Here is a 15,482-nt window from a genome sequence, read left to right as displayed (position 1 = left end):
TGCCCATTTTTCCTGCTTCCAGCACATCAACTTTGAGGACTGAATGTTCACTTGCTGCCTAATATACCCCACACACTGACAGGTGCCACTGTAACAGATAGCCAGTGTTATTCACTTCACCTGCCAGTGGTCATAAGGTTACGGCTGATCGGTGTAACCTAATGCTGTCAGACTTTCACTTTACAGCATGCAGATCATCATTACATTCGTAAGCATCATACACTCTGACATTTTTTATGAGGGTGATAGTTATTTTTGTGTTCAGGCCGTCTTAGAGAGATTCAAGAGACTGTAGATTGTGCTGCTGTTGAACTGTCCTACATTATACAGAGAACTGTTTCTCCTTTTCTACCTACAGTTACCAATGCAAATTGGGTCGACAAAAATAAACACCTAAAAAGCACAAGTTATGAGACTTGCCAAAAATCTTGTTTACAAGCCCAGTTCAAAGTATTCAAAAATCCTTCAATAAATAGTAAAGTTATGAAGAGAGCAATATCAATTACAATTTAATTTCAAGATATGACAGAAAGGTTTACAGATGCATCACCTGCACTGGCAATCAGCTCCTTAGCTCGGCTGTGGAGACAGAAAAAAACCTTGTGAGAAAGATATGTGAAACCCTTTCATACCAATTAGTAACTTTTATCCTCCAGTTTCTGACTTCAGATTCACATGTGTATCTGTGACTGTTTTCATGGGAAAGGAATTTTAATATTATTCATGAGGGACATCGATGTTCTAGCAAGTGTCTCTTTGATGAGATATGAGAGGCTGCAGCAGCCAGAGGAAAAAGTGAGCTGTGTGATTGTGTGGTGACGGCGATGAGGCTCACTTCTCCAAGCTGGGCGAGCGGGTGAGAAGGTTGGTTGAGGACGCTGCCTTCTTATCAAGACGCTTCCTTTGTCTCTCTGGATTCCCCAGTTTCTCGCTGTTCCTACGAACCCTGGAACATCATACAAAAAGAATCTGCTTCAGCTTCCACTAAAACAAACTCCAGATCCCGCACAGATGAATGCAATTATCCCACTATTTATGCATGCAAAGTAGGACATCATGCACGTACACACAGGAATGTATTTGTGTGTTTGTGTTTGAAATCTTTCAGTGATTTTATTTCCACATTTTCCAAAGATCATTTTGGTTTAGATTTGATCTCCACTATTTCAGTCATCACTAATACTAACACTGCACTCACCAAAGACACCGACTACTTGCTAAGGCTTGATCCCATTAGCCTGTAACCCCACAACATAATGGGGGAATAAAGCAGCCCCCTCATGCTCATGGAGCCATTTTGTCAGCACAGTGGGGCCACCAAAGTGGTTGGCCCTGAGAAAACAATGCAGGTTGACCAGCAGAAAATAAAAAAAAAAATTTAGCTCAACTTTTGCTGCAACACAACACAACACAACACAACATCCTTCGACAACACTACTTTGGAAAACCAAATACATGCAAGCACATGGATGACTTTGTAATGTAAATGCAATATTTCTGCCATTTACCTTGCAACTGCTGCAACAAAATATAAAATAACTGCCATATTAATAATCTCCCTTTTATACTGGGCCTTCAACTCAAAACATAATCCTAAAATTTTCAACTTGTAGAAGAAAGAATTGGTGAAAATAACCAAAATTCTAAAACCTGTCCTTGTGCGGAGGGTTTCTAACTGAATTCAACTATGCAAAACGAACAAGAACCCATACAAAGACACAGAGGTAAACCATAACTACTCTATTACTGTATCTAATGATTTATTGTGCTTCTGTTTCCTAGTGGCATGCCACTGTACAGTACCAGAAGCATCACCAGAGGAAGTGTTATGGGACCAAAAAAAAAAAAACCTGTGACATTTACGTCAATGGTATCAAATCTAGGAAGTGAAACATCAGGCATCCAGCACCTCCTCCCAAATCTCTGTACGACTAGACACACCAAAATTCTTACTGTTAACAATTAACAGATCTTCAGTGTCATCTGCAATTTTTATTGACAGCGTCACTGAGTTGCTTTCTGTTATTTCAATAGGTTTTGTCTGTGATGTCATTACGGGTGATTTTAACATTAATATTGATAATCCCAAAGACTAAACTTGGCCCAACTATCTTGCCCTAAAGTCTCCGTCAGTCAGTCAACTGCATGTGTGAGATTTTGTACAAGCTGTATGCTCTGTTTACATTACGCTAGCTAACCACATTCAGGTCGGGTGTTTGCTAATGAATAACTATGTCACCCAGTGCAGTGTTGTATTTCACTGATATGTTTTTGAACACCAATGGAGAGCTATAGCACAGATGAGAAGCTAATCCAGGACTGACACACTGACAGACATTTATATTGAGTAGAGGCAATGCATTGTCATTTTTAGTCTCTGTATGGAGATTGCTGAAAATACTATTAACATCAAAAATGACCAGCCTTATCCTTTAAGAACCTAAATTCATCCACCAGCTGTTTAGACACCCTGCCAACCAGCTTCTCCAAAATTGTTTTCAGTTGCTTGGAAACAGATGTGCTGAAAATTGTTAATGGCCGACTCCTGTCAGGTATTTTTCCAAAATCAATGAAAACTGTGGTTGTTAAGCCCAGTTTAAAGAAATGTAGCCTGGATCCTTCTGTGTTAATTAACTACAGGCCAATCTCTAATTTTCTGTTTTATTGGGAAACTTAGAAAGTTGTTTTGAGTGAACTCTGAACTTTAAAATGCAAGTGGTCTTTTGGACAGATTTCAGTCTGGCCTTAGACAACACTACAGCACTGAGACTGCACTGTTAGAGGTGTTAAATGACATTTGTGTTAATATTGACTCAGGTAAACAACTGTTTAATATCAGTGCAGCTTTTGATATTGTAGACCATTATAATCTTTTTTGACAGACTGGAACAGTGACTGGGATTATTAGGTATAGTCCTCAGTTTTTCCAGTTCATATCTCGAAAACAACGATTATGTTGTTTCCACTGGTGATCAAATACTTGAGTAGATCATCATGACATGCGGAGTCCCCCAGGGTTCGATTCTTAGACCACTGTTATTCAACTTGCACATGCTCCCTCTGGATGACATCACACAATAATGTTGCCTATCACAGCTACATAAACAACACTCATTTATTTGGCTCGTTCACCAAATGACTAATAGCCCTTTAGATTCACTATCAATGATTAAATTTCTTTCAGTTAAAAAAAGACAAGGCACAAATTCTTGATGTCTTAATTGGCTCAGATCTGAGCTTCAGCAGCCACATCAAGGCCATAACTAAATCAGCATTTTATCATCTCAAACTAACTGCAAGACTCAGAGATCTTGGGTCCAAATTAAATTTAGAGAAACTCATTCAATCAACTTTATCCTTATTTATTTATTTATTTGTTTTCATATTATGTTTTATTACTTTTTAAAACTTTTATTTTTCTTTTGTCTCAACTCATTATTCTGCATTTTAATGCTTATTGTTTTAATGTTAGTGTTTTTCTTTGGAAATGGCAAGCATCTTCCGTACAAATTATTCTATAAAAATAAAACTGCCTTGCCTACTAATCTTTAAATAAAGTGTTGAATATAGAGTTGCAGTAGGATGAACACAGACTTTCCCAGTGCCTCAGCTTTTCATAGAGAAGCATTACAAAGCTGAGCTGAGGGGCTAGAGCATGTTATTCATCATCAACGGAAGCCTTTTTAAAAGCTACAACAAAGAAGTTGGTCAAAAGAGCATATGCATGCACAAGCAAACACACACAAACAAAAGCAGCAATGTGCTGGTACTGTGCTAATAGAAAGGTAATCACTAAAAGAGATCACAGTGAAGAAGAATCACCACATGCAAGAGGTCCTTGATTTACTTGAAGACAACATTAAAGGGCTGATTAAAAGGTTAGAATTTAAGAAATTAAAATATGAGGCAGTTTGTCCAAAACCCAGGTGAATGGCAGATCCACAGTGGCACTGTGTTATCACTGTCTTGAGTTCTTTGTGGCTACAACAAAGTTGACAAAGAGGCCGACTGTGATATTAACTCTGATACATAGAATATTATCCATCCATACATTATCTATACCACTTATTCCTGGGTACAGCCTGGACAGGTCGCGAGTCTATCACAGGGCTGACACATAAACAAACACTCACTCAAACCTAGAACTTTCTTACTGTGGGGCAACAACAATGCAAACCACTGTGCTGCTGTGCCGCCTATAAGGAATACTATTTGGACAGATGTGCATTTAAAAGATTTTCTGCACTTGAAAAGGTTACATTTGTACACTCATACCTCCCCCACAAACATTTGTGAATCCAACCCTTCCCTGTTTTGCCAATTGCCATTGCATCACATTTTCCATAAGATTCTATTGGCTTGTTGTGAAACTAATCTAGGATCTGTCACTCAGTATGCAGAAGACAGCCATTATGTTCCACTACAGCTTTATGTTTCCCCAGCCCCCTGCTCAAACACATGAAAAAGACAGCACATGGGGGTTTAAGTGAACATGATGACAGAGGATGTCATCCCCCATCAGGCATAATCTCACCCTGGCAAGCCGAGGCTTATTGTTTCATAAAGGGCTCTGCAGCACAACTGGGCTTTAGAGAAAGAATTAGAGAAAAGAAATTAAAAAAAAGAGTTGATTCTGAAGAAAAAAAGGAATGCGTTCAATTAAAAGACAGATGATTATTATTAAGACAGCGGTGGAGAGATAAGATCACGCACAGTGGCGTCTTCTCTCTTTCCTGAATAGGGGCCAGGGGTCCGCAGTGGGAACTGAGGTTCTGCTCCGAGGTTCTCACTGAGGCCAATGCAGAGCCGGGCTCCTCTGGAGAACAGCTTCCATTGTGGAAGTCCTCCCTCTGGAGGCCTCTGATCGTGGTGGCCTGGATTGGCTCCTCCACTGACGGCGTCCGTCTCAGGCCTTTTTCTTGCTCCCCTCTTCCTTCTTCATCTTCCTCCTGCTCCTCATCCTCCTCCTCCATACCAGGGGTGCGGTGGAGCTTCATCCGTGTCCCCTCAACAGGCTGCTCTGGATGGAGGGCATCCTCCAGCTGCAGGCTCTGGACCCGCCTGGGGAGAGGGACCCTGTCCTGCCCAAGGAGGGTGGGCTCTGTCTGGGTTGACCTGTCGAGTGTTGCTGGTCTGGGCTCCATGAACATGGGGCTTCCTATGTGGCCATTGGTCACAATGCTTTCTGACAGTTGGCTAGAGATAGTTTAAGGGTTGAGATCAACAAAGAACAGTCATACAGACAGATTACACACATAATGTAAACACAACCAAGCCTCTGGACAGAACAGGATGCTTCTAATATTACAAGCAATATGACAATACATCAAATAAAATAAAATGATGATGGCCCTTAATGCTCCCGTCCTTTTAAGCCCTTGGTGTGTAGGTCCAGTACCTGGTAGCAGGGTGGCGGATCCCGTCGCCAGCTGAACTAGAGGACAGTCTTCTGCTGCTGGTGCAACCATCGGAACAGCACACTTGATTCAGCACCCGTGCTGCACCTGGGTTCACTGGGTGTGGTGACAGGTGATTATTAGTTTTTCTGAAGTGACATAATACTTTGTATGTCTAGCATTTCCATAAAAAGTGGGTAAGGATTACAACTTGCACCATCCACAGCAGTTTCTTTTGACATGGTACTGCCAAAACAATACCTACATTTTGCCAAAATGATACTTTTGTTTGTAACTGTTTGTAAACAAAACCTAAACTCTGCAAATTAGCCATGATTCCTAATGTATGTCAAACCTAGGCATATTAATATGAAGGAATGGATGCACTATTCATATGCACCCTAATACCAAAAGAGAGCTACTAGCTTGCTGGATGCTCCCCTTTAAAGGACAGCCTGGAATACTACAAGCCACATAATGACAAAAGTGCTACAAAGAGATACAACACCACTGAAAAGAGACACAAAATCACTAGGAAGCGACAGAAAACAACCTCAAAGACAGAAAAAAAGACTATAAAAATATGCAAAACTACAAAAAGAAAACAATCACAAAAAGATGCCAAACTGCTATAACAATAAACAAAACCAAGCAAAAATAGGCGTAACAACAGTAAGATACAGACTGAGCAACCACGTGATTACTAGTCAATTTGTGAGTCTTGCTCCTAGAAATGTAGGAGCAGTGGGGCCCTGTACATGTCTGTGCTCAGGGGCCCACTGTCTCATAATCCTTCCATGTCTGCTGCTACAATACTTTCATCTTAATGTGAGAGTACAAATTACTGAGTCATAGAAGTTTTTTTTTTTGTTTTTTTTTATCAGGAGCATGAATTACTCATTTGTGAACACAATTAGTTTTTCACATAACATCAGCAGGGAGGAGAAAACTATCTTAAGGAGGAAAACACCCGCACACCGAAACTAATGATTGCCAAATAAAGGATGTTTATGGAGTACAATCACGACGCTACATCTTCACCATGTGACCAAGAAGGCTCAAACACTGAATAGCCGTCACCTGATTCAACCGAGGTGTGGATCCCAACATGCAGCCCATCCACCTGAAACTAGGACTATCTGAATGTAGTGATAGATATATTATAGTAGTCTAACTACCCCTAATTGAAAGACACATTATTAGTGGAAAGGGCAGTCCAACACAACTAATAGTGGAATGTACTACAATGTGTATGCAACTGTCCTTACAAACCTAATTGTCAGCTGTGAAAAAAAGTCACCAGGACAACACTGAGCACTGTACCATCAGGCTGTAGAACTGATGGCGCATGTTGAAGATCACCCACCTGCAATGAGCTGCTGTTTCAGTAACGGGAGGAGCTGATCATGCAGGCGGATTCTGCGCAGGGCATCAGCCAGTGAGGATTTCAGCAGCGTGAGCTCATCTTCCTGCGCCTGCAGACGCACCTCCATCATGGATGTTCTGTCTGGGAATTCAGCACTGCTGTCTGCTGATGCATCATCTACAAAGAGGGCAGAATGGCATTTCAAAAACAGAGGCTCAGAGAAGCAGAGTTTATTGTGTAAAGCCTGACAAACTAAACCTGGGTCAGAGCATTTCTTCAGGTAAATTCATGCACTGCCAAGTTAGTGCATGAGACATGAGCCAAACTAAAAGCTCAAAGTACAAAGTCCAAAACATTTTTTCCAGGGATGATTTCTGTCATATTTGGATATTGACAGTGATGTGTGTACAAGGCATTTTGTTGTGAGATGGTTAAGGTTAGGGGAAGTGGCTAGGAATGCATTAAATCAGTAACTGTCCTCACAATTACAGAAAGGCAAGTGTGTGTGTTTTCTGTCCTGCTGTCCATTGTGGGATTACAGATGTTTAGAGCATTGAACTCAAAGAGAGGAGTGTCCAAAGGCTTTCAAAGCCTCTATTGTGTGTGTGTGTGTGTGTGTGTGTGAGAGAGAGAGAGAGAAGGGGAGTTCTGGTGTATATGAGTGCATATGTATGACATGACTGGTACTGGTCCAAAAAGCATGTGTATGCATGTGGAATGTCTCTTTCTGTTCTTGTGTGACAAGACAGAACACTGCTGTGCACGAGGCTGTGCATGAGGCTGTGCACGTGTGACAAGACAGAACACTGCTGTGCATGAGGCTGTGCATCTCACAATTACAGAAAGGCAAGTGTGTGTGTTTTCTGTCCTGCTGTCCATTGTGGGATTACAGATGTTTAGAGCATTGAACTCAAAGAGAGGAGTGTCCAAAGGCTTTCAAAGCCTCTATTGTGTGTGTGTGTGTGTGTGTGTGTGAGAGAGAGAGAGAGAAGGGGAGTTCTGGTGTATATGAGTGCATATGTATGACATGACTGGTACTGGTCCAAAAAGCATGTGTATGCATGTGGAATGTCTCTTTCTGTTCTTGTGTGACAAGACAGAACACTGCTGTGCACGAGGCTGTGCATGAGGCTGTGCACGAGGCTGTGCATGAGGACGAAATGCTCCTGCTCCACTCGGCTGTGTTGGTAGTTCTCATGATTAGCCACTGAATTCTCACTCAGCCTTTTAACTGATGTTTTTGCACTGCAGTCCAACAAAGCACAGCCTTTAACTTAGCAAGAAGTCAAATGTTTAGCCCACTCAGTAATAAGTAGGGAAGACACCACTCCTCTCTACACTAAAGATGCCTAGCATTGCTGCACACTAACAGCAGTGTGTAGAGTATCTGTAAAGCCTGCAGTGAATAAATCAAAACAAAAAGTAAACCTTGTTTCCATTTCTGTGAATGGATCCAGATGCCAACACCTGCTGACAGTTCACCTAGTACAACGAGCTGCTCACTGTATGGTGACTGTCACCACCACATGTCAGTTCGGATCCCCTGGGGCCTGTAGTGACATTTTCCTTGTGTGTAACCGTTTCACTGGAGCTGGCATTTCATCATCAGCGCTGTTGCAAAACACCTGGAGCTGATCCAGTTTGGCTGTTCTTCAGCATTTAGGTCCACTTAGAAATCTTACACACTCATACTCCATTAAAACAACAACGCAACCTGCTTTCACTGCTGATCTCAGATCAAATGTGGTGTTTCATACTGCGAAGTGTGGCTGCATAACAATTATCATCTTCCTCTCATTACACTAACCTCTATATCTTCCAAAACCTCTTTGCTTTACATGAAGAATCAGACATGTATTAAGCAACTTATTGCAAAGTGTGGGAACAACATTTGAGAGTAAATCTCAAGTGATCACACAATGAGTCCCATGTATTCTATGAGCAGAAACAGCCAAAGGGAAAAGGATTTCCAGGTGCAGGTCTGATGGAAGAGCTTGTATGAGGTCAGTGATGCCAAAGGAGGTTTAACCAGTTCGCACACCTTTTCACCCAGCACTGTGCATGTTTAACAAGCAGTACTGAAGACACAGATACAAAAGCTTACAACTGGTTGCAGGCAGAAAATGGCTAAAATATTAACAGCCATCCTGAACCCTCCTCACTAAACAACCTGATGAAAAATAATTCAAACTTCCCAGTCCACCATTTGTGAGGCTGTTGTAAAATGTGGACAGAAAAGGCAGAGAAAAGCACAAACATATGAGAAGTTCATTCCCATTGTAGATCTCCTGCCTCCTTTTTCTGAGTGCTAAAAGAGTCTTCATCAGCATCCAGGACCAAACATAAAAAACACCAAGTTTCATAATAAAACCCACTCAACTCCAACACACTATTGCTAAACTATTACTATCAGCAAATTCTCCTCCAGAAAGCATGTTACCGCTGCATTTGGCTCACGGGCGTGGGAGCTGACCTTGTTTTTACTGTTATTTTACATTCCTGTGGAGAATCTATGCCAATATTTAAATCCAACTATGTTTGGATGCATCCTGGTGGTCTAGTGGCTTGAGATGCTGACTGTGTCATCCTTGCATATCTGGTTTGAGTCTGGGTGGATACCTTTGTTTCACACCATCTGTCACATACCGTATCTATCCCTATAAAGTTCTGACCTTCTTCTGAACTGACACAATACTGAAATAAGCCCAGTGCACACATGATGTACTGTCATTACTGTGACAAATCAGGGGCCTCACGCTGCATGTTCTATACACCTTTGAAACTCGGGGGCGCTGTACTACATAGCGCCACCTTAGCTACCACGCTGAAATACAACGTTTAACTCAAGTTCTCGTTTCCCCAAATCTCTACATGAGAGATAGTGAGACCACAATTAGCACTAGCTATAGATTCACCATACTTTTAAGAGAAATACAACAGGTTTAAAAAAAATAAAACAAAACATATCTGTTAATGTAGCATAGGAAAATTCAACAGGAAGTGTTGTCATCATACTTCCACATTCATGCTTCCTTGAGGATGAACACTATGATAAATCCCTACAGGAATGTAAAACCAAACAGGAAGTTCTAGTTTTCCTCCAAAACCACCGTTTACTGTGAATTTGCCCTCAGGTTAAAAAACAAACAAACTGTTAGCCACCCTCAAGCAGCCTGAGTGTCTCTGAAGCACCTGTTCACACACAAAAAACCCCCAAACTCACAATAAAAGTGGACCTTCAGGAATAGGAGTGAGGTCCGAAACCTTTTCATTTTAGTCAATGCATCAGAAATGTTAAATGCTGTACCCAAGTTTTATTTCTGTGCAGTCTGTCTTGAGAAAAGCTGCCTAAAAAGAGTCCATGTTGTATTTATAGCTGCCATGACTGGCAGCTTGGTGGCACCACACCCACTACAGCTATAAATGATCTTCACAGGAACTGTGGCAGCGGGATCCTGTACTTGAGAGCCTGGTTTTACACAAGAACTACAGTGTTTCATTGTCTGGTTTTACTCGTAGTGGTTGTGGTAATGTGAAGGGTAAACATGGTTTCTTGAAGGGCCAACACTCCAGTGTCCAAATTACCATCAGGAATAGTGTAAATAATGTAAAATGCCTCATCTTGACACAGTGAGTGAGACTATATACTGTAAATATGACTGGCTGCTTACTCTCCTCCTTTCTGACTGAGTTTCACATTATGTGGCTGTGTCGTTGTGTGCTACTATTAGTCTTTAAGACTAGTAACATCCAAGCCCGCTGAACAAAAGCTTTATCTCATCACAGTCGATTTAACTAAATGAATAGATGTTGCTGAGGTGTCAGTTTAATTCTGGAATAAAGTCTGCACTGCACAACCTTCATTAGTGCTCCTGTTTTTTGCTTGTCTATTTTTGTGAGTTACATTATGACAAGTTCACACTTCCTCCACTTACTGTAGGGTACATTCACATTACAGGCTTTGATTGTTAAGGTCTGTGGACCTTGCTTCCTGATTTTCTGTTGCTTTTCCCCTGCCTCTCCTGTCACGTCCTCAGCCAGCACAATCACCCAGCATTGCATCCACCTGACACTCGTATTCTCCCGGTTCAGTCCCCTACATATACGCCCCTTTTCTGTTTGCTCCCCGCTGGTTCATTGTCAATTCTCACCTGTTCCACAACCTGCTACCTGATGCTCCAGTTTCCTGTTCTCCAGTTTTCTGCACTACCCGGTCCCCTACCTGCCTGCCTCGCCTCCTGTCAACTCAACACTGTTTGCCTGCCTTCGTCCCCAGCTCCACGCTGTCTGTCTGCCTGTCCTGTCCAGGACCTGCTCTAACTCTGTCTCCTCTCTCCTCCACCCAGTAACCTGCTCTTTGTTTGTCAAATGAACTCATTTTGTGTTCCAGCCCCGGTGTGTCTGCATATTGGGTCCACCAGTTACCTGCCCCCTGACACTGATGTTCAATTCAGATCCAATCTTTTTCTCTTTGTGGTTCACATTCATGTCTGAAATTGATGAAACCAGGTCCAGTGTGAACCTTTGAGGTCCTAAACTGCCATGCATGTGCAGATTTAACTGAAATGCAAGTGGTCGTGTGTGTAAAAAAAATTATGTCATTTGTGCGACAGGCAAATTACACAACAGGGTGGTCCAAAATCCCAAAATCCAATTCAAGTCACAGCAAAATCTCGTACCAATTACTAAAGAGAACATAGGGATCAAATCTTACTGGCCTAGACTTAAATTGTGGGGTCCCCCAAAAATGCTTCTAAACAACAACAGATTAAACCACTTAATGCAGTTTGACATGAACTCACTAACCAAACAGTCATTATACACTGGCTGTAGTCGTCACTCAAAACATTTAAAGCACAAGCATAAAAGAAACACCACCTTAACGAACTGAAAGAACTGTACAGGGTTAAACTTTAGAATTATTATGTATAATATTACATATCTTGATGCACCAACATGAATTAAACAGCCTGAAATGTAAAGAATTCCAGATAAACAATGCAGGTCGACATTTTTATTGCTGAATTCAGTTGAAATTTTCCACAAAGATTCACAGCCTCTGTGTCGCTCTGTAGCTAACCCTTTTTTTTTTTTAACTGACTAACCTGAGACAGTATAAACAAGTCAGCTTTGTATCGATCAGTTCTACAGTTATCTGGTCAACCAGTCTGTGTGATTGTCGTAAACAATTAACCACAACACAAGCACACATTAACAAACATGACTGAAGTTCCTGTTTCATACAGTGGCGCAAACAAGCATCTACACACACATCTGCATGCATGATTGCTTTCCCGCTCTACGTGTCTCTCTAAGTGTCTGGTTTTCTTGTTTTCCTTTTGTCAGTTACAGGCCAAGAGTGCGGGTGAGTCAGAGCTGTTTGGCAACATCTCAGGGGAAGCAGGAACTTGATCCACATTGAGTTCAGGGCAACTGCAACTGGAATTCTGGTTAAAATTCAGATTTCATCTGATGACGGATCTATGCCAACATGGCAACTGTAATTCACAATGACTGTGTTTGGTTCATGTAGAAGAACTGTCAGGAATTGTTGCATTTCAAACATAGCAGCCTCTTACGGTCTTTAAACAAAACATCTGGCCATTACAATGGTCTTAAGCTCACAGACGAGTCACAAAATTTCTCTTTTATCATCTTAAACCAAAAATGTTGCCCTATTGATGTTGTTTTTATCATTTTCAAACTGTCCCTGTACCCAACAGTCCTTCATAAATTTTAAGAATCAATCCTGTTAGCCTCTCTCATTACAGACTTTATCAGCTATACAAACACAGAGTTAAACTGTTGGCTGTACATGACAAGTCACTATTTATGATGGTTTTGATATGTAAAAACACAGTGATTATGTTTTTTTGTTCAAAAAGGACTTCAGGCTGGTGAGCTTTCCAACCCCGCATTCTCTAGCCACTAGCCAGCAGTCACATAAAGGGTGAGGAGGAGAAATCACCCAGTGCAGTGGTGTGGTTTGGTTGCGTCTTTTAATAGTTTTTGCATAACAATGGAAGTCTATGGCACGGATGAATTACAGGAAGCACTAAAAGGTTTTAGTCTCTGATTTGTGGAAAATAACAGCAGTGGCCTAAGGGTTAGAGAAGTGAACTGGTGACCAGTCACCAGTTCAATCCCCAGTATCGGCAGGATTAAATCTGGGTGGGACAGGTGACATAAACAGTGCTTACCCCACCCTCATTAACAGCAAGGCTCTTAACCTCTGCAAAGCGGCCACAGGTCAGTCTGTGGCTGTCCTGGGCTGAATCTAGGACGGGAATGTCAATCTTCCTTGAAGAAGTAAAGGTTAAAAAAACAAAACACTAGCCTTTTTTTGTAAGATAGGGCATTTTAGTATTTTAGGGCATGGGAATGGGTTATGTCAGCCTGGACAGAATTAAACTAAACCATTTTATTAAACGTGTTTGAATGCAGACCACCGAACCCTTTAGCTTTGTGGCAATAATTTGCAGTTCAGGTTATGAAGAAAAACGAATCTGATCAATTCACCGCTAATTTGGTGAATCATGCCTCCAACACGTGAGTGCAAGGCCTCAGGGAGTGATGGTATTCACATTAAATAAAACAGGAGAATTTGATTCCAAAGCTGGGAATCCAAGTCCTCTATTTGATTTTCATTTTTCTAAAAGGCTCGCGGTCATTCTAGGTCTTGTGGGAGGTTGGCCGGCTGACAGCTGCACAGACACACACTCTCAGACCGATCACATTCTTTTGTTGAGCCTCAGTGCACAGACAGTCTTTTTTTTGTCCAAGTGGTTGGGTTTACAGAAACTTCCCTTTTCATCCAGCTTGACTACAGCCAGAAGAGCAGAGTGGAAGCAGAACATGTATTAGCCTAGCATGAGTTCCCATTTTTAATCTGTTTGTAATCTGGGCTACTACGTCTTCTCCACATCGTTTTGAAAAGTATCAACCACTGCCTACGTTTATTTGGAATGTGTGCTAAAATATCAGCCTTCAAACATAAACTGCATCTCCTGTAGCAGTTAGCTGACACCACATATTCTCAGTGTTTCACCCACTCGTTCTCTCTACCTCTCGCCCAAGGGTTCTGCATAATGACCTCAACCACCCACAGACGCTATTTGTCGCCAAGCACGCTGCTTACTGCATTTAATTCTCTTCTTTGATTTTTTTACGCTTCACTGCCGCTCGACATCCTGTACGCCCCTGCACTCGAGCCTAAGGTCCCGTCTGAGAAGCGAAACAGAGCAGCAGCATCTCTGAGAAACACTTTCTCAGAGAGAAAGGCTGAGCTGTGCTACATTATAGCCATCGTCACAGTGACTCACAGTGTAAAGCAGTAGTAAACATTTAATATCAAAGGAGGTGGTTTAATGATGCACATCCTTCATTGTAAGCTGCACTAATTACTATTTTAACATTAAGTAAGGATTAAATGACTCCTGTGTGATATTTGTCGAGTGTCTGTGTCTGACATGGGGGATGTGGGGGCGATCACTCTAACAGTGATTAGCTTTCATCCAAGTCATCAAATGCACAAGGAACTCATGCTATCAGTGTCTAATAAAATGCATCAGCTGCTGATGTATGATTCTGTTTAACTCCAAATATTTCTTTTCTCTCTCTCTACATGGCTGTGCAGCTGTCCCTTGCAGATCCTCAGCACTCGTCTGTGACAAACACTGAGCATAACAACTTTCATTCTCATTATTAAGTACTCTGGTGATTTTCTAGAGTCATTGATTGGTCTATAAAATGTCAGAGAACTGTGGGAAAAGCCCAAGATGACGTCTTTAACTCGCCAGTTTTGTCTTACTGACAGTCTAACAGCAAGAAATATTACATTTATTATCTGAGAGCACAAACTAAAGCAGCAAATCAAAACATTTGATTTGATTTGATTTTTTGATTTGATTTATTCTTTCAAGCATGTAAAGACAGTTGATATATCAACACACATAATTTTACACATATCCAACAAATGCTAATCCAATATCAATTTGCTTATACCTAGTACATGCTTGAATGGAGTAGGAAGAAGTCAGACTTATCCAGTCCTACCCCATGACATCATCTTACAAGAAGGATCTAATGGTACTTACTGATCTCTGGTCAGGTTCAGGTGATGAGCCCTTCTCTGCAATTCTTCTCCTGTAAGACAGAGTCCAGAATTATTTCTGAAAAACAGTTGCTATTTTTAAAAACATATCATCATGTTTAATGTTAATATCATAAAGCACAGACCACACAATTCCTCCTGAACTCCACATTTTTAAAACCTAAATTCCTTAGATTTCTCTAGATCTTACAGTGATACTTCTCTGTCAGCAACAAAGTGCATTTAAATTACGATTTTACTACATATCATCTCATAATACTGAGGAATAGTGAGAGTGATGAGTACATGAACTTATTCTTCAGGTGGCACAACAAAATCCATTGCGACCAACATTGGGGTTTGCTAAATCTACTGTATGGCAACTGTGTCAAGTTTCACTTTTCTGTAGTATATGAAACAAGATCTGAAATTCATTCATATGACTCAAGTGCCTATTTTGAGACGTACTGAATCGAAGAGTAATATATGATGTGTCGCTACCTCCTTGCTAACAGGGCACTCATCTCCTCCATGAGCCCTCCTCCTCCAGGCAGAGGGCCGTTGCCTCTGGCTTCAGATTTGGCCCCTCCAGCCCCTGGCATGGCTGCTGCCAGAGCGGCCGCCGCCT

The 15,482-nt window shown here is 41.4% G+C and overlaps 1 protein-coding gene across 3 annotated transcripts in view; it reads right to left on the bottom strand.

The window, feature by feature from the left end:
* eml3 (EMAP like 3) overlaps positions 1-15,482 on the bottom strand; it is a 43,981-nt gene that overhangs the window by 20,692 nt on the left and 7,807 nt on the right. For 2 of the 3 annotated variants that reach the window (XM_020594919.1, XM_020594918.1), the window contains 5 exons: positions 6,763-6,939; positions 5,399-5,513; positions 4,714-5,196; positions 836-946; positions 551-579 (listed from right to left, as the gene is read on the bottom strand). In XM_020594919.1, the coding sequence (XP_020450575.1) occupies positions 551-579; positions 836-946; positions 4,714-5,196; positions 5,399-5,513; positions 6,763-6,939 (915 nt within the window). The remainder of the gene's footprint in view (positions 1-550; positions 580-835; positions 947-4,713; positions 5,197-5,398; positions 5,514-6,762; positions 6,940-15,482) is intronic. The other variant, XM_020594920.1, reaches the window with a different exon arrangement.

The sequence above is a fragment of the Monopterus albus genome, unplaced genomic scaffold, assembly GCF_001952655.1.
Source record: "Monopterus albus unplaced genomic scaffold, M_albus_1.0 scaffold25.1, whole genome shotgun sequence".
In the NCBI taxonomy this organism is placed as follows: domain Eukaryota; kingdom Metazoa; phylum Chordata; class Actinopteri; order Synbranchiformes; family Synbranchidae; genus Monopterus; species Monopterus albus.
This window is presented reverse-complemented; position numbering and strand designations above follow the sequence as displayed.